This window comes from Sorex araneus, chromosome 1, assembly GCF_027595985.1.
Source record: "Sorex araneus isolate mSorAra2 chromosome 1, mSorAra2.pri, whole genome shotgun sequence".
Taxonomy (NCBI): Eukaryota; Metazoa; Chordata; class Mammalia; order Eulipotyphla; family Soricidae; genus Sorex; species Sorex araneus.
Window position 1 is genome coordinate 359,205,391 of NC_073302.1, and position 25,419 is coordinate 359,230,809.

Below are 25,419 nucleotides of genomic sequence, written 5' to 3' on the forward strand. Positions count from 1 at the left end.
TCTCTTTTCTCTCTCTCTCTCCTCTCCTCCCCCCGCTTTCTCTCTCTCTTCTGCCTTCCTTTCGGGCATTGTGGTTTGCAATACAGATACTGAAAGATTAGTCAGTATATCCCTTTACCTACTTTTAACACTTAGTTCTTGTCCAGTGATCATTTCCAGCTATTACTGTCATACTGGTCCCTTCTCTATCTTACCCTCTGTCTCACACACACACTTATGGTTGATTCTAACCATTGACCAGTCCTCCTAGTCCCTATTTTGCCTGGGCATGGATATTAATCATATATATTTATACATATATATTATACCATAAATGAGTGAATGCAGTCATTCTCTATCTGTCCCGCTCCTTCTGACTCATTTCACTCAGCATGATATTCTTCGTGTCCATCTATTTATAGGCAAATTTCATTACTTCATTTTTTTCTGACAGCTGTGTAGTATTCCATTGTGTAAATGTACCATAGTTTCTTAATCCATTCATCTGCTCTCAGGCACTCAGATTGTTTTCCAGATGCTGGCTATTGTGAATCGTGCTGCAATGAACATAGGAGTGTAGATGGTGTTTTTGCTCTGTGTTTTTGGGTCTCCAGGGTATACCCAGAAGTGGATTGCTGGGTCAAATAGCTCAATTTCTACTTTTTTGAGGAATGTCTATATTGTTTTCCAAAAAGGCTGGACTAGTCGGCATTCCCACCAAGAATGAAGGAGAGTCCCTTTCTCCCCACAGTTAATGCCAGTACTAGTTGCTCTTGTTCTTTTGGATGTGGGCCAGTTTCTGTGGTGTGAGATTATATCTCATTGTTTTGACTTGCATCTCCCTAATGAGTAGTGATGAAGAGCATTTTTTCATGTGCCTTTTGGCCATTCAAATTTCTTCTTTGAGAAAATTTCTGTTCATTTCATTGCTCCATTTTCTGACTGGGTTGGATGTTTATTTCTTGTAGAGTTCAACCAGTGCCTGGTATATCTTTGATATTAATACCTTATCAGAAGGGTTTTGGGTGAATAACCTTTTCCATTCTGTAGGATGTCTTTGTATCTTGGTCATTGTTTCTTTCAAGGTGCAGAAGCTTCTTATGTAGTACATTCTTTAATGTAGTTCCATTTGTTTATCTTTGCTTCCACTTGCTTGATTAGTGGTGTTTCATCTTTGAAGATATCTTTGGCTTCAATATCACAGAGGGTTTTGCCTACCTTTTCTTCCATGTACCTTATGGATTCTAGCCTGATGTTGAGGTCTTTAATCCATTTTGATCTGACCTTTGTGAATGGTGTTAGATGGAGGTCTGAGCTCATTGTTTTGCATGTAGTTATCCAGTTTTGCCAGCGCCACTTGTTAAAGAGGCTTTCCTTGCTCCACTTCATATTTCTTTCTCCCTTCTCAACAATTGAATGATCGTATATTTGAGGGTGTGTGTCAAGATATTCAACCTTATTCCATTAATCTGCAGATCTGTTTTTATTCCAATACCATGCTGTTTTAATTACTACCACTTTGCAGTACAGTTTGAAGTTGGGGAAGGTGTATGCCTCCCATCTTCTTTTTTCCAATGATTGCTTTAGCTATCCTGGGGGTTTACTATTCCATATAAATTCAGGAGTGTTTGATCAATTTCCTTGAAAAATGTCATAGGTAGTCTTTTAAGGACCACATTGAATCTGTATAATGCTTTGGGGAGTATTGCCATTATGACAATGTTAATTCTCCCAATCTATGAGCAGGGGATTTGTCTCCATTTTCTTATGTCTTCTCTATTTCTTAAAGTAGCTTTTTGTAGTTTTGCTTGTACAGGTGCTTTACCTCCTTAGTTAAGCTGATTCCAAGGTACTTGATTTTCTGAGGCAGGATTGTGAATGGGATTGTTTTTTCATATCACTTTCTTCTGTCATTATACGCAAAATATAGGAAAGCCATTGACTTTGGATACTGATTTTTTTAACCTGCCACTTTATTATACAAGTTTATTGTTTCTAGGAGTTTTTTGGTAGGGGCTTTAGGGTTCTCTAAGTATAGTATCATGTCATCTGCAAATAGTGAGAGCTTGACTTCTTCCTTTTCTATCTGGATGCTCTTAGTATCTTCTTCTTCCCTAACTGCTATGGCAAGTACTTCCAGCACTATAGTGAATGGAAGAGGTGACATGCCCTATTTTTTTTAAGATTGAATAAACAAGTACCAGTGACTAGACTATAATTCATATCTGATACTACTGAATTTTAAAGGATGATCTGTGCTGGGTGATCTAGTCAATGCTAGCCATTTTGATGGCTAATGAAAGTAACTAAGTAAAATGTTATTACTATATTTACTCCCATGTTCCAATAAGTTTCATAGATAAAATTGAGGCAGGTCTAGGCAGAGTCTAAAATATTTTTAACACTATTGCTTAGAAAAAAGTTTTCATAACTTCAAACAGGCATCTTTCCAATAAAATAGACTGCCTGTATAGTATTGACCAATTTCTACCTACAATTCTTTTCTTCTACTGTACTTGATGCTATTTCCATTTGGAATCTTATTTAAGATCAAAAAAGTTCATTCAAACTTCTTCCTAAGCCCTCAATGATGCAGAACTTTAATGCCTAATATTATTTCATTATTTAATAAAATCTCTGCTGTTGAACACATTCTCCACTTTATTGTTATAAATTATTCAGCATTATCCAAATGTCATCTAACAATATATAAATATATCTTTGTTCCTGACGTTCCCTAGGCCGGAGCACTTAAAACCTTTGGAATGAGTCGAATGACAGGAATATTTTTGCATTCTTAACAAGCTCTTTCAACTGTGCCAGAGTTTTACCACTGAAGGAAGACAAGCTCCAAGCTGACCAAGCTTTGATTAAAGAATTGGAACTTTGGGTCTTTCCCTTGATATACATGGAGGGGCGAGTGAATGGAGATCTAGAATATCTATTACCAATAATTAGTAATACAAGCAATCAGGCCTATGTAATAAAGCCTCGATCAGTAAGAGTGCCACGGATGGGCTTCAGGAGTTCCTCTGAAGAAACTGAAGAGATGGTGAGCTCAGAGAGGGCATGGAAACTCCATGCTTCTCCCCCAATATCTTGTCCTAAGCAACATCTTCCTTTTGGCTGTTCCTAAATTTCATTCTTTATAACAAAACACTAAGCATAGTGTTTTCCCGCATTCTGAGTCTTCCCAGCAACTTCTACAACCCGAGAGCTAATTTACTCAAGAGCCCACACGTGTGCAAAGCAGAGGCTTTCCTCTGGAGGGCAGCAGATCACCGGGAGCATTGAAACACCAGCACTGGCTACTGAAAAGTCCAGAGTGAAGGTGGAGACACCCATTATTTCTGCTGCGAGAGGTTTGGGAGGTCACTGGACAGCTCCCATGGTGCAAACTGTGCTGGGGCCCATTTGGGGTGGGGATTGAAGCCTAAGCCTGTGACCCCCAAGTGTAGAGGCTGGATTGTAAAGCCCAGCTGGTTGGGAACAGAGGAACGCCACCTGTGGCCTCCTCTAGTAAGGCTCCTCTCCACACCTGGCCTGGTCAGAACACCTGTTCTATCAGCACTAGAGGCTACTGCTGGGAGTGTGTTCACTATAATGCTTCAGGCTCCTGGTCAAAGCACAGGAGACATCTTATGTACTTTCACAACCCTGACTGACTCACTCACCCTCACTGTGGCTGCAGAACCAACAAAGACACAGTCCATTGTCAATAGAAACCTGAAAAATCTGAGAAAACCTGCACTGTGGACCTGGATTAAGGGGTGGGAGTTTCAGCAGTCACCCCTTCCCCCCCAATCCTCCCTGCCAATCCAGGTCCAAAAACTCTTAGTTCCTCAGGAGGCTTGAGTCCACATATCCTCATTGTCCTCCTCTCCCTTAGTTTCTATTTGGTGTTTGTTAATTCATGGCTAATCATAGACATCGGTGTAGGAATGTCTGTGTATATAGGAACAGATATCAGAGACACCTGGGTAAATATCCTACTATAATATTCTGCAGAATTTAATTGTAGTTTAAGATCTATGCCATTCTTCCACTCAATATATAGTATTTAATACAAAAGGAAGATGCCTAGACATTTGCTACAAAAGAAATTTGCTACAAAACAAAACTCAAGGAAAAAGTCAAATGTGGAGCTTCATAGCCTGTTTGGAAAGAGTTTCAAAATACAGTTACAGCAGTATTAAAATGAAACAGAAGATCAATGGACAACTAATATTACATTTATACCAATGGCAGAGAAACTAATAAAAGTCTTCAAACAGAAACAACAGACTGAAAGAATACAGAAGAGAGGCATTAAACATTAAACACGGAGAAATAAGTCTACAGAGTCAGTGAACTGTAGCGTATAACTATGGAAAGCATCCTAACAAAAGAGCAAATAGAAAGAGAATTGTAAAATATGAAACCAGTGTACAAACCTTCTGAGACTACAAGAGGAATAACACATGTTATATGAGTCTTCGTTTTGGCAGTCTAGTTCATCCCTGAAATTTTATCAGCCTCTCCTTGCTCATCCTTCTTAACACTGCCCTATTGGAGGCTCTTTCAGTGTCAGGGGAGTAAGGCCCATTGTTGTTACTGTTTTTGGCATATCAAATACACCACAGGTAGCTTGCCAGGCTCTGCTGTGTGGGTGGGATACTCTCAGGTAGCTTGCCGGGCTCTCGGAGAGGGATGGAGATTTAGGGTGGCCTTTAATCACCCTTACAGGTGTTTCCATAGTTCACACCATATTAGAATATGATGCGGTAATTATGGAAAATGGGTATTAAGTGTCTTATGATGTGTTTTATGATGGCTTTGCGGCACGCAGTCCGGAAAGGGGCCTGGAGCATGGTGGTAGCTGGGTAGTGGAGGTAGTGGAGGTTTGCCAGTGAGGTATTTATCTGGCGCCAGTAGGGGGTTGTCTGAGTATGATCCCGGGGGGCCGGAGATTGGGAGAAGCAGGCAGAGGATCTCTGTTTCCAGGTCCTGTTGAGCCTGGAATCCAAGGTCACAAAGTTCTGCTTTAGCTGGTTCTGTGGGGCTTCACTTGTGTATGAGGTTCAGCCCGAGTGTCCGGAAAGCAGCCTGGAGTGTGGTGGTGGGTGGGTAGTGGAGGCCCATACAAGGTCAGACCCGAACACCTGAAGAATCTGCCACCCATACCCATCAATACGTTGGCTCAGCTCTTCACACGCTACCTGTCTGAATGCAAAGTTCCGTCTGAATGGAAAACCAGCAGGACTGTTCTGTTGTATAAGAAGGGAGACATCCAGGACATCGGCAACTATCACCCAATCTGCCTGTTGTCTGTCGTCTACAAGTTGTTTACTCGAGTCATCCTGAATAGGCAGAACACTAGATAAAGGACAACCATGCAAGCAAGCCAGATTCCGAAAAGGATTCAGCACGATTGACCATATCCATACAGTGAAGTTTTGCAAGAGCTCAAGATACTGCTGTCTAATGTTCATCAATTTAAAGAAGGCCTTTGATTCTGTTGAGACTGAAGCAGTCATCGAAGCCCTAAGCCAAACAGGGCATTCGAACTCAGTACATCAAGATCCTCTGCGAGCTGTATTATGGATTCACCACCAGGATCTCACCATTCTAAAAGGAAGTAATCACCAATGTAAAGAGAGTGGTTCGGCAGGGTGATACCATTTCATCAAAACTCTTCAGTGTCATCCTCAAGAACGTCATGCGACGACTGGAATGGGAAGGAATGGAAGTGTAGATAGATGGTCCGCAACTTCACCACCTCGACTTCGCTGATGACATCATTCTAATAACACCAAACATTAGCCAAGCTGCATAAAAGCTGGCCGACTTCACCTCAAGTGTGGAAAGGTCAGACTGCATCTGAATCTCACCAAAATAATGTTCATGAAAAATGAACTAGTCCCTAATGTTCCTTTGCTCTCAATGGAACAAACATCTTCAAATGCAGCAGCTATGTGTACCTGGGTCAAGAACAGAACATGACGAATAACTTGGCGCCAGAATTGCGCAGGAGGAAGAGAGCGGTGTGGAGTGCCTTCAAGAGTGTCGAAGAAGTAGTTAAGAGGATGAAGAACCTCTGGCTCTGGGCACATCTTTTCAACTCCACTGTTCTTCCTGCACTAACATAAGCCTCAGAGACCTGAACCCTAAGAAAACAGGATGAGAACACTTTTTGGGCATCCCAAAGAGGAATAGAAAGAGCTATGCTTGGAGTATCACGTTTCACTCAAGTGAGAGAAGGAATCCAGAGTTCCAGCCTCTCTCGATGATCAAGAATCAGGGACGCTGTCTCATTTGCCAAAGCGTCGAAAATAAGATGGGCCGGACATGTATGCGATTTAGAGATGACCGCTTGGACTAGAGCTGTTACCGACTGGATTCCATGGGACGTCAAAAGACCTTGTGGCCACCCACCTACGAGAAGGTCAGACTTCTTCATCAAAACCCTGAACAAATCCTGAACAAAAGGTTCTTCATGTTCCTGGAGCGAGCAGATGCCATTGGGCTACACTAGCAGCGACAGGGACGAATGGAGACATTACTGGAGCCCGCTCCAGCAACTCGAAGATCAAAGGGATGACAAGTCATACAAGTGATACAAATGATAGGGGTCCCAGGAGCAGAGGAAAAAAGGGATAGGAATGCTATTCAAAGAAATTATAGTTGATCACTTTCCTTATTTGGGAAAGAAGCAAGCATCCAAATACAAGAGGCCTAAAGAGTTCCAATCAAAATAAACCCAGACATACCATAAGACATGTTATAATTAGAGTGTTTAAAAATGAATACTAGCGCTGGAGTGATAGCACAGAGGTAGAGCCTTTGCCTTGCACACGGCCAACCCGTGTTTGATTCCCAACGTTCCATATGGTCCCCCAAGCATCGCCAGGAGTAATTCCTGAGTGCATAAGCCAGAGTAACCCCTGTGCATTGCCGGGTGTGACCCAAAAAGAAAAAAAAAAGAGAGAGAAAGAAATGAATACTATAAGCATCCTCGGAAACATTAATTATATAGCGGAATGCCTATGGGATTCTCTGTGGACTTTTTAACAAAAACCATCTGGGACAGAGGGCACGGGAGGAAGGCAAAGTTCTAAGGAAGAACACCAGAACAGGATGTGTGAGTGCCCTCTCCCCTGCCCAGCACCATATCAAGTGTGACTCCTAGTCATATCATAACAGCTAACAGTGAAACATTCCATGACATTACCATTATACATGTGTTGGGGAACTTGACCCCACTAGTAAATGAAATGAAAGTCAAACAAATGGAACTACATTCAAATGAAAAGTTTTTGTAGAGCACAATAAAATATATGGAAAAGACAGCTCACTGAATAAAAGGAAATATTTGTGTACGACATATTTGAAACGGGTGAACATCCACAATATAAAAACATTCAATTAACAACAAAGACAATTTAACATACATACAATTTAAAAACATAAATCAATCCCATTTAAAATGTGTTGAAATTTGGAATAAGCTTCTCCAAGGAGGACATAACATACAGATAGCTCATGGCACATGAAAAAAAAATTACAAATCATTAGGGAAATGCAAATTAAGATCACAATAAGAAAGCACATCACCTGTGAGAATGGAGATAATGTTGCCTAAAAAAGCTGCAACAGCCGGCTTGTGCTCCGCCGAGATTCGACCCGGGTGGCCATACCTTTGCACAGCCGCTTTGCTGCCGAACGACCAGGATCCAGAGCCAGCTATATTACTTGGGGTCCCAGCAAGTGCTTGCAGCCATGTCTCCAGACTGTGAACTAAACTTTTGCCCCATGCCGGCTAAGGGGGGAAATATCCTTCTTCCTTGGTTTTTCTTCCCTCCGGGAGGAAGCAGTGTGGCATCCACCATATTATGAAACTTTTAAACAGGTATGAACTCGGTGGCTCGGGGAAAAAAAAAAGTGTTTTGAACTTGAAACAGCGGGACGTTTGGGCAGTCTCGGGCCGGGGCCAGTGCTGGCTCGTGCTCCGCTGAGATTCAACCCAGGTGGCCATGCCTTTGCACAGCCGCTTTGCTGCTGAACGACCAGGATCCAGAGTCAGCTATATTACTTGGGGTCCCAGCAAGTGCTTGCAGCCATGTCTCCAGACTGTGAACTAAGCTTTTGCTCCATGCTGCCCCAGGAAGGGAAATGATGCAATTTCCAACTTAAATCTCCCTGGACTTAATTACTAAAATACAGAAATCCTAAACCGCGTGGCCGCTACTGCGGCCGCATGACTTTATATCTCTTCATTCTCATCAATGGAAAACTAATTATCAAATGTTTCCTTGTCTATAGGGCCGTATTCTTGGGGGATAAACTCCAACAAGAATAGTGAGTTCTGTGTTGAAACTCCAACAACAATAGTGAGTTTTTGGAATGTAATCAAGGTAAAGAGAAAAGGAAGTGAAATTTATCAGTTATGCAGGGGGGTGGGGGGTTGGGACGTATACTGAGTTTTTTGTTTTATTTTGTTTTGTTTTTTGGTGGTGGAATATGGGCACTGGTGAAAGGACGGGTGTTTGAGCACTGTATAACTGAGACATAAGCCTGAGAACTTTGTAACTTTCCACATGGTGATTCAATAAAATAAAATAAATTTTTTTAAAAAAAGCTGCAACAATAGGTGTTATAGAGGAGTCAGAGAAAAAAAGAACTCTATGTACTGTTGATGAAAATGTAAACTGGTGCAATCATTTTGGAAAATGTATAAAGCTTCTGCAAGAAGTTAAAAACAGTACCACTGCAACCTGAAGTGTGATCCCAAACATCACAAATAAGATAACCACCACACAAAAAAAAAAAAAAAAAGAGAAAAGGAGGAGGAGAAAAGCAGCTCAAGCTAGAGCTACCATTTGATCCAGAACTTTCAGGTCTCTTACCAAAGAATACAAAATCATTAATGTAAAAAGCTATATCCACCTCCATGCTATTTGCAGCACTATTTACAACTTCCAGCAGAACTCGGTAATAAAGCTATGGCACATTTATATGATCAAATAATATCCTACTATATATAGTGAGAAGAAAGTTTGCCACGCACAGAGATATGTAAGGAGCTCAAGGTAATTATGTGAAGCAAAGTCAGTTGAAAGGAAAAAGGTAAATAAAAAAGTACTGGATGATTTCACCTATGTATGCAATGTTCGGAAGTAAAATTGAAGAAATGAGGCAGAAGAGGTGATACAGGAATTAAAGTGCAGGCAATGCCTGCAACTGGTCCCAGCTGGACCCCTGGTATCACATGGTCCTTCTAGCATGGCCAGCTTACCCCAGCAATGCTGGCATGGCCTAGGTAATCCCCAGCAGCGCATGGTCCAAGCAGCACCACATTCTCTAGGTCACTGGCTGAAAGTGGCCCAGGTTTCCTGCATACCACTTGGGAGGCCTCCCATGCTCCACCCCGCCCCCAAACTGATAAGCAAAACAAAATAAAAATACAAACCAGTGGATATTTCAATGTTAGTACAACTAAGGTTACATGAAAAGAGGGTGGATGGGGGAAGGGATTTTAAAAATCAGGGTATAATTGTGTTTCTGGATTCGCATGTCAGCAGGCCACTGGTAATAAGGCCACACCTTTCAACTGCTATCAAAAGGCATTTTAAGACATTTTAAGAAGTACACTAATTTTTAAGCCTCAAACTTCAATATATAAATTTGACTGGAAAACTGCGGCTGACAAGAGAGCTCTTCAGACAATGAGAAATACCTATGTCTTGGCAAATTGTGGTGGGCACCTGAGTGGTGAAACTATGTGCCTGGCTGGATGTGTTCACCAGAAGAAGGTGGGAGGGGGACGATGTCAGACATGGAAGAGACATTAGAGCAGCTTCTGGGGCTCTGGGTCAGAAAAACGTTCAGCTTTAGATGCTTACTGACCAGGATGGGGCACATGTGGAGGTCATCTCAGGTGCTGACACTGATCAATTTCATTTGGATGGCAATTATATGAATGTATCATATGGAAACAATCAAGCCATGACCTTAAATTTTATGTACTTTACTGTTCCAAAATTATTCCTCATGTATGACGATCAAACACTTTTAAAAAAGTAACAAAGCTTATTCTCCATCCTGGAGATTGGCCAGTGCTCAACCTGTCGTGTGTAGTCACAGCTTTTTTCCCCTCTAGAGAAGCACAGGCTTCTCTCTTGAATATGTGCCTCTTGTTTAACTATTTCACTTCGCTTAAGTAAAAAAATCAATATGAAGGGCTGGAGCACACACTTCATATATGGGAGTGCCAGGTCTCATACTGCACGGTCACCTGAGCGCAACTGGGAGTAGCCCCCAAGCTAGATGTGTTACCAATATCAAAACCCAAAGGCTAAAACAACTATGTGGAGGCCCAGAGGGCTTTCCAAAAAGAAGGGTGCTAAGAAGGATGGAGAGGGGAAGGTGGTAGAAGCCTCAGGTGCAAATGGAAGGCTACTTGCTTAAAGAAATTAAATTGGGAGAGTGGGGTGTCACTGAGTGACTTTTTCCATAAAGACAGTAAGCCAAATAAGTTTGGGAACTTACTCTCCGGCCCAGTGCGTAAATAAATGCAGATGTCTTTGAAAATGCATAAGCACCAAAGTAATTACTTCAGATCACTCAGTTGACCTTGGACAAGTCAGACTCTAAAGTTCAACTTCCTTATCTATAAAACAGTGTCAATCGGGGACACTGAAACAATGCTGGAGGGAAGTGGAGCAGTGGAGCGGAGCGCTCTAGTGGAGGGTGTGGTGCTGAAATGTTATATTATACCCATGACAGAACATATCATGAACAGAACTGTCAATCCTGTGCCTCAAATAAAGAAACAAATAACAAAAACCAGTGCCAAAAGAACCATGACTGGTAGGGATAAAGGGAACAATAAATACAGAGTGCTTAGTTTATAACTTAGGGGGTTATAAGGTTTGTATCACACTGTATCACTGTCATCCTGTTGCTCATCAATTTGCTCAAGCAGGCACCAGTAACGTCTCCATTGTGAGACTTGTTACTGTTTTTGGCATATCGAATATACCACAGGTAGCTTGCCAGGCTCTGCCGTGCAGGCGAGATACTCTCGGTAGCTAACCAGGCTCTCCGAGAGGGACGGAAGAATGGAACCCGGGTCGGCCATGTGCAAGGCAAACGCCCTACCTGCTGTGCTATCGCTCCAGCCCTATAAGGTCTGTAGGGAGAAAATTTTGTATTTTAAAAAACTTAAAATTACTCACATTTGGAGCCAGAGAAATAGTACCATTTCTCTGGGTAGAGTGCCTGCCTTGTACTTAGTCGACCCGGGTTGAATCCCTAACAAGCCATAAGGTCACCTGAACACCTCCCCAAGTGACACTGAATGCAGAGCCAGGAGTGAGCCCTAAGCACTGCTGGGTGTAGCCAAAAACAAAACAAAATCATTTTGATTTGAGGTAAATTATAAAGCATGAAAAAAAAAGAACTTAAGTACACAATTCATAGGCTTTAATGAATCCATAGGAAATCACCCCATCAAGAATCATCATCTGACAAAGTTCCTCTATTCAAGTTACTATTACCAAGTGTTAGTTTTGTCTGCAGAATATTTTTAAGTGCAGCCTCTGATCAAGGATATACAGTGAATGTTTGCTGATTTCATCTTTGAATCATGGAAGTGAAGAGAATCTTGATAATCGTTTATTTGGAGTTTTCAATTTAGAGATGAAGAAACAATGTCCCTGAGTATTAGGCAACCTGTCTCAGGTTACACACATCACTCAGGACAGGGGATAAGAATTTGTAAAAACAGTGCTGCAATGAACATAGAAATGCAAATGTCATTTCTACTATAGCTTTTTGCCTCTCCAGGATATATTCCCAGGAGTGGTATTGCTGGGTCAAATGGAAGGTCAATTTCTGATTTTTTGAGAATCGTCCATATTGTTTTCCAAAAGGGGTGAACCAGTTGGCATTCCCACCAGCAATGAAAGAGAGTCCCTTTCTCCCCACATTCACGCCAACACCGGTTGCTTTGGTTTTTTGGGATGTGGGCCAGTCTCTGTGGTGTGAGATGATATCTCATTGTTGTTTTGATCTGTATCTCCCTGATGATTAGTGATGTCGAGCATTTTCTCATGTGCCTCTCAGCCATTCGGATTTCTTCTTTGGGAAAGTTTCTGTTCATTTCATCACCCCATTTTTTGATTGGGTCAGCAGTTTTCTTCTTGTGGAGTTCAACCAGTGCATTGTATATCCTTGATATCAACCCTTTGTCGGATGGGTACTGGGTAAATATCCTTTCCCATTCTGTAGACTGCCTTTGTATTTTGGTCACTGTTTCTTTTGAGGTGCAGAAGCTTCTTTGTTTAAGATAGTCCCATTTATTTATCTCTGTTTTCACTTGCTTGGCCAGTGGCGTGTCATCTTTAAAGATACCGTTGGCTTCAATGTTGTGGAGGGTTTTGCCGGCCTTGTCTTCGATGTACCTTAGGGATTCTGGTCTGATGTTGAAGTCTTTAATCCATTTTGATCTGACTTTTGTACATGGTGATAGGTGGAGATCTAAGCCCATTTTTTTGCATGTAGCTATACAGTTTTGCCAGCACAATTTGATAAACATGCTTTCCTTGCTCCACTTCACATTTCTTGCTCCCTTATCAAAGATTAGATGATCATATATTTGGGTGTGTGTGTCAGAGTATTCAACCCTGTTCCATTGGTCTGCAGCTCTGCCTTTGTTCCAGTACCATGCTGTTTTGATTACTACCGCTTTGTAGTAGAGTTTGAAGTTGGGGAGGTTGATCCCTCCCATTTTCTTTTTCCCAAGAATTGCTTTAGCTATTCGTGGGGACTTATTGTTACATATAAATTTCAGGAGTTATTGCTCCATTTCTTTAAAGAATGTCAAGGGTATCCTCATAGGGATCACCCAAAAACAGATGACTGGTTAAAGAAACTTTGGTACATCTACACAATGGAAAACTATGCAGCTGTTAGAAAAGATGAAGTCATGAAATTTGCATTTAAGTGGATCAACATGGAAAGTATCACGTTAAGTAAAATGAGTCAGAAAGAGAGAGACATAGAAAGATTGCACTCATATGTGGAATATAAAGTAGCAGAGAGGTATGAGCTTGCAATGATGCAACTTCTGGCAGAAATTTCTCTGGACTTAGTTACTAAAATACTAAAATACAGAAATCCAAAACTGCGTGGCCGCTAGACCTCATATCTCTTCATTCTCAGCAATGGAAAACAGATTATAAAATGCTTCCTTTTCAGCAGGTCCGACTTTGGGGGGTGAAACTCCAAACAATAATTGTGAGTTCTTTGTTGCAATATTGAATGCAATCAAAGTAAAGAGAGAGTAAAGTGAAATTTATCAGCTACACAGGCGGGGCGGGGGGCTGAGGGTTGAGGGGAGGTATACTGTGATTCTTGGTGGTGGAATATGTGCACTGGTGAAGGGATGGGTGTTCGAGCATTGTATAACTGAGACTTAAACCTGAAAGCTTTGTAACTTTCCATATGGTGATTCAATAAAAAAAAAAAAAGAAAAGAATTTGTAAAAACATGGTGGAAGAACAAACAAAGACTGATCTTCTGTGCAAAATCATCTAAACAGAACATTATTTGCCTTGCACGTTACTGAAAATATACTCAAAGATGATATCAAAGTTACATAAAATATTTATTGCAGAAAATAGTAGAAATTTTCTAGAAAATAAGTCAATTTTATTTTTTTGGAGGGATTACACAGGGATATTCTTGGCTCTACACTCAGGAATCACTCCTAGCAGTGCTCGAGGGATCATATACGATGCCAGGGATCAAGAGCCTTCCCCATTGTACTATCTCTCTACCCCTTACTCAATTTTAATAAATTCTATCCCAGCATTCTTATACACCCAATCTGCGTTCCTTGCCCCCCCATTTGTGATGGAATCACTGTGAGATAGTTATAAAGTTGTTCACGATTGACTGAGTTTTAGTCAAAAGTTCCAACACTCATCCCTTCACCAGTGCACATATCCTGTCAGCAATATCCCCAGTCTCCCTCCTGCAGCACTGCCCCTCTCCCCACTCTCTAATCCCCTGCAGCATGCTTCTATGGCTGACACTTCTTTCTCTTTCTCTCTCTCTCACTTCTTTTTAGGCACTGTGGTTTGCAATGCTGTTACTGAAAGGGTGTCATGCATATCGCTTCCAGTTTGCTCTTTAGCATTTCAATATTGAACATTAATGGGGATAAATGGATTCCAATTCGTGGGAATGCCCCAAATCCATCAAAGCGAGTCTAACAAATGATAATCATCACTGTGCAAGGCCATAAGAACAGGGTGAGTTTCATTAACAAGCAAGTGGTCACTTCCCCATATCTGAGGACACAACCGAACAGTGATGAGCATCAGGTGGATGAAAGGCACACTGAGTTATGTCCTAAATCTAATAGGACACTCAAACACAGTTGATTCAGCTGTCAGACTTTTTACCATTACCCAGAACACTGAAGAACCAACTAAGCCAGAAAAGCATCTATCAACCTAACCAGCTATCTCACAAGTCCCCAATATCGTATAAGCCTTAGTGTTAAGAGCTCTTTCATAACCTGAGTCATTTGATTTCAAATATAGTTCTAATACATTTGGTAGAAGTGGTTTTCCAGCCCAATGACTACAGAAACAAGAAGAGAGAGGTGGGGGACTGGGGAAAGCTGGCAAGTACAACACTTTTAAGACAACACAAGAAACAATTGCTTAAGCTCTATCACCTCCCTCCAGCAGGCTAGCAAAGCTCAGCTTAGTCACCGGCATGTGGGAAACCCTGCTTAACTGAGACTACCACAGATCCAGTCTGGTTATGAAGACTGTACCAGTCAACTGTGTTTATTTTAATAAGATCTTTAGAAAAATAAGGAGATGAAAAATAATCTTTTGAAAAAGGTACACAGATTTGTCCATAAGGATGTTCTTCTCAGCATAACTCAACAGAGCAAAAAAGCTGGAATGCCAAATGCCTAAAACAGAGATCAGTTCACTAAATGTATCCACAAAATGTCTGAGCACATTTAAAATGCTACATTTAACATGGAAGAATATTAACTATATTGATACAAGGGCAGGGGATGTGGCTCAGCAAGAGTGCAGACCTTAGATCTATGAGGTCCTAGGTTCAATCCCTACGCATTTTTGTTCATACTATATAAAGAAAGTATATTGTTACATGAAATTAAAGATCAGGGCCAGAGAGATAGTACAGCAGAAAGGATGCTTGTCTCACATGAAACCAAGTAGGTTCAATCCCAGGCACTATATATGCCCCAGAACACCACCAGGTGTGGTCCCCAAGCACTGCCAGGATGGATCCACAAGTACCACCCCTAGAGTAGCATTCTGAACACTGGCAGGTGAGGACCCCAAACAAAATTAAAGAATCTTTATTCTTCTTCCCTAATCAGTAACTCTCGAAGGGTTTATTTTCTGTCCTATAGTCACATTTAACTTAACAAAAATCTTACTTAATCCAACAATGTTTTATCACTATCACCACAGGAATTCAGCAGCAGCAGGTGCCAAAAACTATAACCTTGTCAGCCAGCCACTTGTCACCAAAACCTGAGTGCATCCTAAAATGAAACAACACCCCAACCTGCCTGCCACCATCTCCTCCAAACCTGTTTTCATGCTGCTGATAAAGATTTTCCTTCATCAGTCCTCCCAGACCAGCAGGAAAATTTCTTACCTCTGTTTCTAGCTGCTTTACTCACGGCTGGAACTAGTGTAGACATTTGTTCAAGTTGTTCAATTTGCACTTTAGAAAGAAGTAAAGACTGGTAGAGACTAGCTTCTTCAAGAATTAGAACTGCTAATTATACAAAACAATACAATACAAAACCATCAGTTTTACTGGAAAAAAACTATATAAAAAATGGAGTAATAATTCCAACTTTTTATAACATCACTTTGAAAACAACTATTTTCTCCCTATTTAGTGTTTTAAAAAGTCACAACCTGGGGCCAAAGAGACAATACAGGAGGTAAGGCATTTGCTTTGCATGCAGACAACTCTGGCTTGATCTCCAGCACTATATATGGTCCTCAGAATCATCCCTAAGCACAGAACCAGAAGACCACCCTAGGCACTAACAGGTGTGCCCCCCAAACAAACAAAACCCCAAATATTGGAAGAATGGAGACACAATATTATAAGAGGCCTGCCCTGAACGTGGTTAACCCCAGTTTAATCATTGGCACCACATACAGTTCCCTGAGCACTGACAGGAGTGACCCTGAGCACAGACTAAGTCTTGAGCACAGCTACATGTGCCTAAAACAAAAATAAGCAAATTATTAGCACTGGAAAGAGAGTACAGTGGGTAGGGCATGAGTGCCTTGCATGCTGCCCACCAGGATTCAATCGCTGGCACCCCATATGGTCCCCCGAACCCTGCCAGGAATGATCCCTGAGAGCAGAGCCAGGAGTAAGTCCTGAGCATCGCTGTGTGTGGACTCCCAAAAAGCAAAACAAACAAACAAATAACTAAAATTAAAAGTTCCAAATTATCTATGAAAGAGCCAGAAAGTTTCTTTGATTACATTATTTTCCCCAGTATTATGTTACCCTGTCAGATACAGTTCACATATTTATTCCTACAAAGCAAAAGAAAAAATGAATTTCTGGGAGACATAATTTATAATAAATTACTATATGGATGGTACCTAAAATTATCTTATGTTAAGGAGTCTAGAATGTAAGTGAGTCTTTAAGGGAAAAATGACACTGCTAAATGCTAAACTAAAAAGGAAAATCAGAGGAGTCAAAATGGATAAATATTTCACAACTACTCTGAATGTCACTGTAATATTTCAACTCGCAAAGCTGTGCAGAGAAGCGATAAAGGAAAACCTCAAAGACAGAAAAGCAGCAGTGTTAGCTGATGCAGCAGAAGCCGGGAAAAGTATTCACAATGCTCGCCTGTCCTTTGCCAACTACAAGACCAAGATGATTGCTCTCCGACGTCCTGATGGATATATCACAGCTTCCAGAAAGGCAATGGAGAGGATTATTCATGACTTCTACTAGGATCTCTTTGACAGCTATGTCCACCTGCCCACATACCAAATTCCGCAGGATGGATATGTCATTCCCAATGTCCTCCCTTCCAAAATCTGACACGCCATTTCATCACTAAAGACGCGTACAGCACCCAGTCCAGACAAGGTCAGACCCGAACACCTGAAGAATCTGACGCCAGTATTCATCAATACACTGGCTTGACTTTTCACATGCTACCTGTCTGACTGCAAGGTTCTGTGCCAGTGGAAAACCAGCAGGACCGTTCTTTATACAAGAAGGGAGACATCCACGACATCGGCAACTATCGCCCAATCTTCCTGCTGTCTGTCGTCTACAAGTTGTTCACTCATGTCATCCTGAATAGAATAGGCAGAACACTAGATGAAGGACAACCATGCGAGCAAGCCGGGTTCTGAAAAGGATTCAGCACGATCAACCATATCCACAAGGTGACCAAACTCATTGAAGTTTCTCGAGATTTCAAGATGCTGCTCTGTGTAATGTTCATCAATTTAAAGAAGGTCTTTGATTCTGTTGAGACTGAAGCAGTCATCGAAGCCCTAGCCAAACAGGGCATTCAAACTCAATACATCAAGATCCTCCTCGAGCTATATTGCGGAATCACCACCAAGATCTCACCATTCTACAAGGAAGTGATCACTGACATAAAGGGAGGGGTTAGGCAGGGCAATACCATTTCACCAAAACTCTTCAGTGCCACCCTCGAGAACATCATGCTACAACTGGAATGGGAAGAAATGGGAGTGAAGATAGATGTCAGCAACTACACCACCTCTGCTTTCCTGATGATATCGTTCTCATAACGGCAAACATTAGCCAAGCGGCACAAAGGCTGACTTCAACTGCAAGTGTGGAAAGGTCGGACTGCAGCTGAACCTCAACAAGATGATGCTCATGAAAAATGAAATAGTCCCTGATGCTCCATTTGCTCTCAATGGAACAAACATCTCCAAATGCAGCAGCTATGTGTACCTGGATCGAGAACTCAACATGAGGAACGACTTGGTGCCAGAACTGCACAGGAGGAAGAGAGCAGCGTGGAAAGCCTTCAAGAGTGTCAAAGAAGTGGTTAAGAGGACGAAGGATCTCCAGCTCCAGGAACATCTTTTCGATTTCACCATTCTTCTCGCACTAACATATGCCTCAGAGACCTGGGCCCTACGCAAACAGGATGAGAACGCTATTCGGGTATCCCAAAGAGGAATCGAAAGAGCTATGCTAGGAGTATCACATCTCACTCAAGTGAGAGAAGGAATCTGGAGTTCTGACCTCCGTTGATGGTCAAGAATCAGGGATGCTGTCTCGTTTGCCAAGACGTCAAAAATGACACGGGCCGGACATGTAATGCGATTCAGAGACGACCACTGGACTAGAGCTGTTGCCAACTGAATTTCACGCGACGTCAAAAGACCGCATGGCTGCCCACCAACGAGATGGTCAGACTTGTTCGTCAAAACCCTGAATGAATGGTTTGAGGCACTTCCTGTCCCTGGAGCGAGCAAGTACCATTGGGCTACACTGGCACAAGACAGGAACAAATGGAGATGTTACTGGCGCCCGCTCGAGCAAATTGATGTTCTAAATGTTAAGGATATAAATGAACTAGAATGAAAACTAATCTATTTCTATAGAGGTAATCATTCCCACATAATACTCAAAATGAAAGTAAAAAAAATGATCACCAGATTTTTTAAAATAAAGTTTATTTTAATTTCAATGAAGCAACATGTCATTTAAAATTTATCTGCAGGGGGTTGGAAAGATAATACAATAGGCAGGGCATTTGACTTGTATATATGGCTGACACAGGTTAAACCTCTGGCACCCTACACTATCCCCTAGCCCCATCAGGAGTGATTCCTGAGCACAGAGCTAGGAATAACCCCTGAGCACAGCCATATGTGACCCCAAAATAAATAAAATTCATATACAGGTCTCAAAGGTAAAAACAAAAACGTAGGAAATGAAATGAAGGAACATGCCCCACATAGAAGGTTGGGGTTCACACAGCTGAACAATTGACAGATTTCACCCTACGAACTGAGTGAATAACAGGACCCCCTTATCACAACACACAGAGCACCTTTCTAACTGAGGAGTCTATGGGGATTTAACACGTTCCCCTACCTGATCATTTCTAACTGGGCAGGCAGCTGCAGGGCATTACTATTAATAAGGCACACAAAAATCTGAAATTTACAAACTCCAACCAAGTTCGGGGAGTTTCACTATGAATAACCTCCGTACACGGAAAGAACTGGTAACCAACATGACCCACAGCACTCTCAACACTCAGAAGAACAATGTAAGCAGGTCCCGCTGATAACTGAACCCCATCTGAAGTTAGAGACACAGTCCACATGTCCTGCACTTTAATTTTAGGCAACACCTGGCTGAATCCAGGTCAACCAAATGCAAAGCAAGTGCCCTACCCACAAATATGTCCTCAATAACTTTCTATCTTTCTGTCCCCATAACCTGAACTTTTAATCTATTATACTTGGAAATCTTAAAATGAAGAATGAAGGACCTAAGCCATTCTGAGGGGAAATCTTAACATGATTCTGAAATGCCTGCAATAGTGGTAGAGAGCATAAACTCTAAAACATGAAGTTTAGATTTTAAAAAGTTAAAAAAAAAAACAGATCTGTGCATACCTACAAAAGATAATCATTTGCAAAGGGGCAAAATATCCTTTAAGAACTAATAGAGGAGCCAGTGAGATAGCTCAAAGGGTAGAGCTAGATGGCTAGAGTACATGTTTTGCCTGCAGAGGTCCCAAGTCCAAGCCAAGGCACCACATGCCCAGACCCACACAGCCATCAGTAGCCCCTACCTCTGCTCCCCAGTTCTGCCTACTCCAAAAATTAAAACTAATATGTACTGGGAATTTTCATACACCCCTTTACCTAGCAAAATCGACACACTTCTTGATTACATTTTGAAAACTGAGAAAAAAGTAAAAAGAGACAACCAAAAATGAAAACAAAATGCAGCTGAATGAATGACTTTCCCGTATTTTTCTATACTCTTATACAACTGCTGAACATATGTTTTAGCTGAATGAACCACCATGATGCGTACAAGTATGTCTCCAGCAACTTCATTTTTTTAACCAGACTAGCCTGTTAATACCATCCAACTCTGGGGGAGATATTTTCATTCATGTGCTCTGCTGTCTGGGTAGAGGGACTATAAGAGCAACCACCAAATATAACCTAATTACTATAGAGGGTTTCTGATAAAAGTTTCACAGATCTCAGCTGTAAATCTTTTTAGAATTCAGAAATCAGGAGCCAGAGATAATACAGGAGGTACTACAGCCCAGGTTCAATCCCTGGCACCCATATGCCCCACCTACCCAACCCCAGCTTGCCAAAAGAGATCCCTGAGCAAAGAAGCACAGCTGGTGTGGTCCACAAAAAAGGAAAAACAAATTTTAAAAATTAAAACAGAATCTAGAAACATGTTATCTTTTCAACCAATCTCTGTTTACAGAACAATAAATTATCAGATTAAGTCACATACAGTCTAAGAAATAGTAAGACCTCTACTAATGTTATATAGTTAAAATATAAATATTTGGCTCTTGTAAAAGCTATGGAATGCCCATAAGCTAATCTAAAAATTACCTTTTAATTTTTGCTGTGCATTCTGGCTAGCTAAAACATTTTCCAAGTTTGATTTGCAAAATTAAGACTTTTCTATTTTCTGCCACAATACAGACAAAAGCAAAGTGCAATTCTTTTTTTTTTTTTTTTTTGCTTTTTGGGTCACACCCAGCGAAGCTTAGGGGTTACTCCTGGCTTTGCACTCAGGAATTACTCCTGGCAGTACTTGGGGGACCATATGGGATGCTGGGGATCGAACGCAAAGTGCAATTCTTAAGAGCTCCTTTTTTTGAGGTGAGCAGTAAGAAAACAAAGCCCTAGGGCTGGAGAAACAGTTTAATGGACTAAGTATGTGCTCTGCATGTGGGAGGCTCCTGTTCCATCCTTATTTTTTTTCTTTTTCTTCTTTTTTAATTTTTTTCGGGTTTTTTTTTTCCTGTTCCATCTTGAGCACTATATGGTTCCCTAAGTGCAGGGAGTGACCCCTGAGTGCAGAAAGAGAAGAAGCCCCACTCCCAGAAAAAGCCACCATCACTACACTGCTGGATATGACCCCCAAATCAAAACCAAAATTTGTCTCCAAAACCCAACAAGAAAATAAGTCACTACAAGCTCTGGAGCCAACTGTCACTGTCACTGTCATCCCGTTGTTCATAGATTTGTTCGAGCGGGCACCAGTAACGTCTCTCAATGTGAGACTTATCGTTTCTGTTTTTGGCATATCCAATATGCCACGGAGCCAACTATTACAGGGTTTTCATCTTTTGTTGCATTCTCTTCCATTGGCAGCCCAGGTAAGCAGACACTCAATGAACTTGTGTGATGAGGCCCCGGATTAATCCCCACATGGAAAAAAAAAATTCCCTCCTCTCTGTAAAGCACCATTACAAAAATACAAGGATTTTTAAAAAAATGAAAGGCATATAACTTCCTGTCAATAAGAGCCCGACAACCTAAAAGTTCTATTAAGAGGGATGGAGTAATAAAAATGAGGTACATCTGGGGTTCCAAGTTAGTAGTGATAACCAAGGGTTGCTCCCAAACCAAACTTGACTCAGTTTCTCTGAATTCTCTTCAACTCACCTAATCTTGGGGCTCTAAAATTCTCCAATTTTTCTAAGTATCCTGTGAAGTAGGTTTAGCGAGAAACCCTCTTTACCCTGAAATGCAGTTGTAATTTTCCATTTGCTAACAGATACCCCAAGCTCTCTCCTACCCTTTTCTTGGCTATAAATTCTCACTTTTCCTAATTGAATTTGGGATTATGTTCAGTTCTACATAGAGGTCTCTTTCTCAGTACTGCAATAGCTCTTATGAATGAAATGTTTTTACTGTTTTATTATCCAGCTCTGGTTTGTCTCTGGTGGTTCTAAACTAGGAAGGTAAATATGCTTAAGTCACTTAGCCTTTCTGGACTTCAGTTTACTGAACTAGAAAAGCTGGAGTAGGTGATCTCTAAAGATCCCTTCTAGGTGTGAAACTTTCATACAGAATTCTACAATAGGAGCTAGAGAGATAAGAGGAACAGGCTGAGTGCCTGCTTTGCAGGCAAGAAACCTGAGTTTTGTACAAAGCACTGCATGGTGACCTGAGCTCAGTCAGGAATGATCGATAAGCAGGAGCTGGAGTAGTGTGTGGTCCCCCCTCAAGTACTCCTGGGTGTAGTCAAAAAACAAACAAAACAAAACCCAAAACCAAAGTATCCGGTACAGGAAAATGATATACAGAAACAATTCAGCAATTTAGACTTGCTACAGGTCATGGGAACCGTGTGAAACAGACTCCTTACTCCTAATGTGGTATTCATTTTACAAAAGCAGTTTACCTTTATCTCTGTTCTGAAATCAAAAGCCAGAGAAACACCAAGAAATAGCATAGTATCTTGAGTCCAAAGTTCTTCCATCTTACCATCTCTCGAGGTTTTTTACAACTCTAAGCAATATTATGTACTTTTTGTTTTTGGTGTGGGGCCACACCTAACTGTGCTCAGGGCTTACTCACAGCTTTGCTTTCAGGGATCAGGCCTAGTGCGGCTGGCTCCAAATGTATGCAGGGCACTTGCCTTGTACAATCACTCCAGCCCTGTACCATATACAATGTAAAATGAGTACTTCTTCCTCTTTGGAAATAAAAATTACATCACTTTTGCCAATAAAAACGTTTGAGAAAACTGGGTAAGGGAGTTGGCTCTAGAGGAGAGGAACTGCACTTTGCATGTATGTGAAAGCCCCAGGTTTTATTCCCCTGCCTACCAGAAGTGACCCAAAATATATATCATAAAAACAATAACAGAAAAAATAATCCTGACCCTTGATGAGAGGAAAACGTATGAGATTTTGTCTTCTACCAGTATTCTTTTTTGTATTCAAAAAATACATTCAATTGGTGGGACCCAGGCTCCCATTTCTTTCTTTTCCACAAAAGACTTGAATGCCACAGGGCCAGCAGAATGAATACATATGGTGCCAAAAGCAATTTGAAGTCTAAGTAACTATTTAAAAAAACTGTTTTACAGCATGACCTCAGAAAGATTATTTTACTCCCTCCAAGTCTGTTTCTTCAGTCCTATCCAAAAGTAAGTTACAAAGAACAAGGCTGTTGAGATCAAAGATATTCAAGGGCCTGAATGAGAGTATGGTAGGTAAGGGCATTTGCCTTGCAAGGGCCTACCCAGGTCAATTTCCAGCATGCCATACAGTCCCCCAAGCACCCCCAGGAGTAATTTCTGAGTGTAGAGCCAGAAGTAATCCTTGAGCGTCCTCAAGTGTGACCCAAAAAGCCAAAAAAAAAAAAAAAATCAAAGATGTTCAGTTTTTAAAGTACTAAAAATCTATGGTGCAGTGTTAGCATACCATGGCACATGGCACAGTATCAAATATCTACAGTCTTTTCCCTAATGTTGCCAATGTAAACAATTTACAGGGGCTGGAGTGATAGCACTGCCGGTAGGGTTTTTTCTCGCACATGGCTGATCCAGTTCGATCCCTGGGTATCCCATATGGTCCCCTGCACACCACCAGGAATTAGTGCAGAGCCAGGAGTAACCCCTGAGCATCACTGGGTGTGACCCAAAAAGCCAAAATCACACAAACAAAAAACTGACAACGACCTGCGTGATAGTGCAGCTGGTAGGGTGCACAGGATCGGTCCTGGGTTTGATACCCCGCATCCCATAACGTTCCTGAGAGGCCAGGAATGATCTCTAGGCACAGAGCCTCGTGTGGCCCCGAAACAAAAACAAACCAACCAACCATAAAACCAACTTACATTTTACTGCAGCTATTTGCGAGAATTAAAAAATGCACTGAATAATGCCAATTTCTCTTTGGTGTCTATGCCTTTCAAACATAAACATTTTTTTATTTTTTAGCCTGAGAGTCAAGAATATGAAGCAGTCACTTTTCCATTCATTCCCGTTATACTTTTCCCTAGTTATCCACTAACGAACTTAACTTTGGCCCATCTACTAAGATACGACGTTTTCCGTGAAATACGAGGCACCGAATACTACATAACCTAGTGGAAGAAATCAGTACTTAAAAATATATGTATATTTTAGCAAAGTCCTTCAATGTATTGTTCACCAGTACAGCATGACATCATTGCCTTCCAGGCTTGGCTCTCCATTAAATAATCCGGTTTCTATTCTGTTGCCTCGCTCGGAGCAGCAGAGCGCCCGGGCTCGCGCAGCGGGGAGAGGAAACTCACCCCCGGACGCTTTACACCGCGCTTTCCAGGTAAATGCATTATCTATCCCGAACGTCAACGGATCCGGGGAGGTCGGGGCCGGATAGAGTAACAAAACCCGGGCCAGGGGTAGGGGGCGGAGCCCACGCGCAGCCCCGCACCCCGGATCCCGGGCGTCCCCGCAAAAACAAAGAAAGTGGATTTTCCCACGAACCGCGTGTGCCGCGGGCAAGCCCGGCGGGCGTCCGTGGGGAAGCCCACGGAATCCATCCCCTGGATCACGCACTTCGGCTGCGCTGGGGATTCGGGGGGCTCAGAAAGTCCGCGCAGACGGGAAGGGTGTGGAAGGGGCAGAGCCGACACCCCGATCCTCCCTCCCGCTCCCGCCTGTCCACGCGGAACTCCTCCGCCTGGAAGCCCCGTGCTTGGGGACAGCAGGAAGGCTGAGGCGCGGCGGGGACGGGCGTGACGCGCCGACTGGCGAGGGGCGCAGCCCGGCCCCGGGAGCGGCGCGCGGCCCCTTCCTCACCTGGCAGCCCTTCTTGTGGTGAAAGCCCACCACCACGATGTGCAGGACGGGGCCCCGGGGGGCGCCGTCGCCGCCTCGCCCGGCCTTCTCCATGGGCGGCCGCTGAGGGCCGGCCAGACGGTGTCTTCAACCGCCGCGGCCGGCAGGGCGGACAGGCCGGCGAGCCCCAGGAGGACGGCGGGCAGCGGACCTGAGGTGTCAGCTCGGGCGCTGCACTAGGGCCGCGCACCCACCGCTCCTTGCCGCCCCCCGCGGCCGCCCCGCTCTGCGCCGCGTCCCCCGGCTTCCGGGCTGTCACCTGACGCGGTGGCCGCGGGCGCGAGGCGGGGCGGGCTGCACCGGAGGGCCCTGACGGGGCGGGGCCTTGGTGGGCGGGGCCTGCCTAGGGGGCGGGTCCCGGAGGCGAGTGATGGTAAGGGATAGAGCGGAGTCTGAGGAACGGGGTGGGGCCTGGAGGGGAGGAGTCCTATGGACGGACGGGGTTAAGGGTGGGGAGAGGGGCGGGACGCAGGAGGGATGCTTGTCTCCGCGTTGATTGCCCGGCCTCTGGGCGCGATC

General features: G+C 42.7%; 1 protein-coding gene across 2 annotated transcripts in view; it reads right to left on the reverse strand.

The window, feature by feature from the left end:
- The window catches only part of AVL9 (AVL9 cell migration associated), a 94,758-nt gene extending 69,578 nt beyond the window's left edge, over positions 1-25,180 (reverse strand). For both annotated transcript variants that reach the window (XM_055138412.1, XM_055138406.1), the window contains exon 1: positions 24,862-25,180. In XM_055138412.1, coding sequence (XP_054994387.1) covers positions 24,862-24,954 — 93 coding nt within the window. In that variant the 5' untranslated portion in view covers positions 24,955-25,180. The remainder of the gene's footprint in view (positions 1-24,861) is intronic.
- Positions 25,181-25,419: the final 239 nt, after the last annotated feature.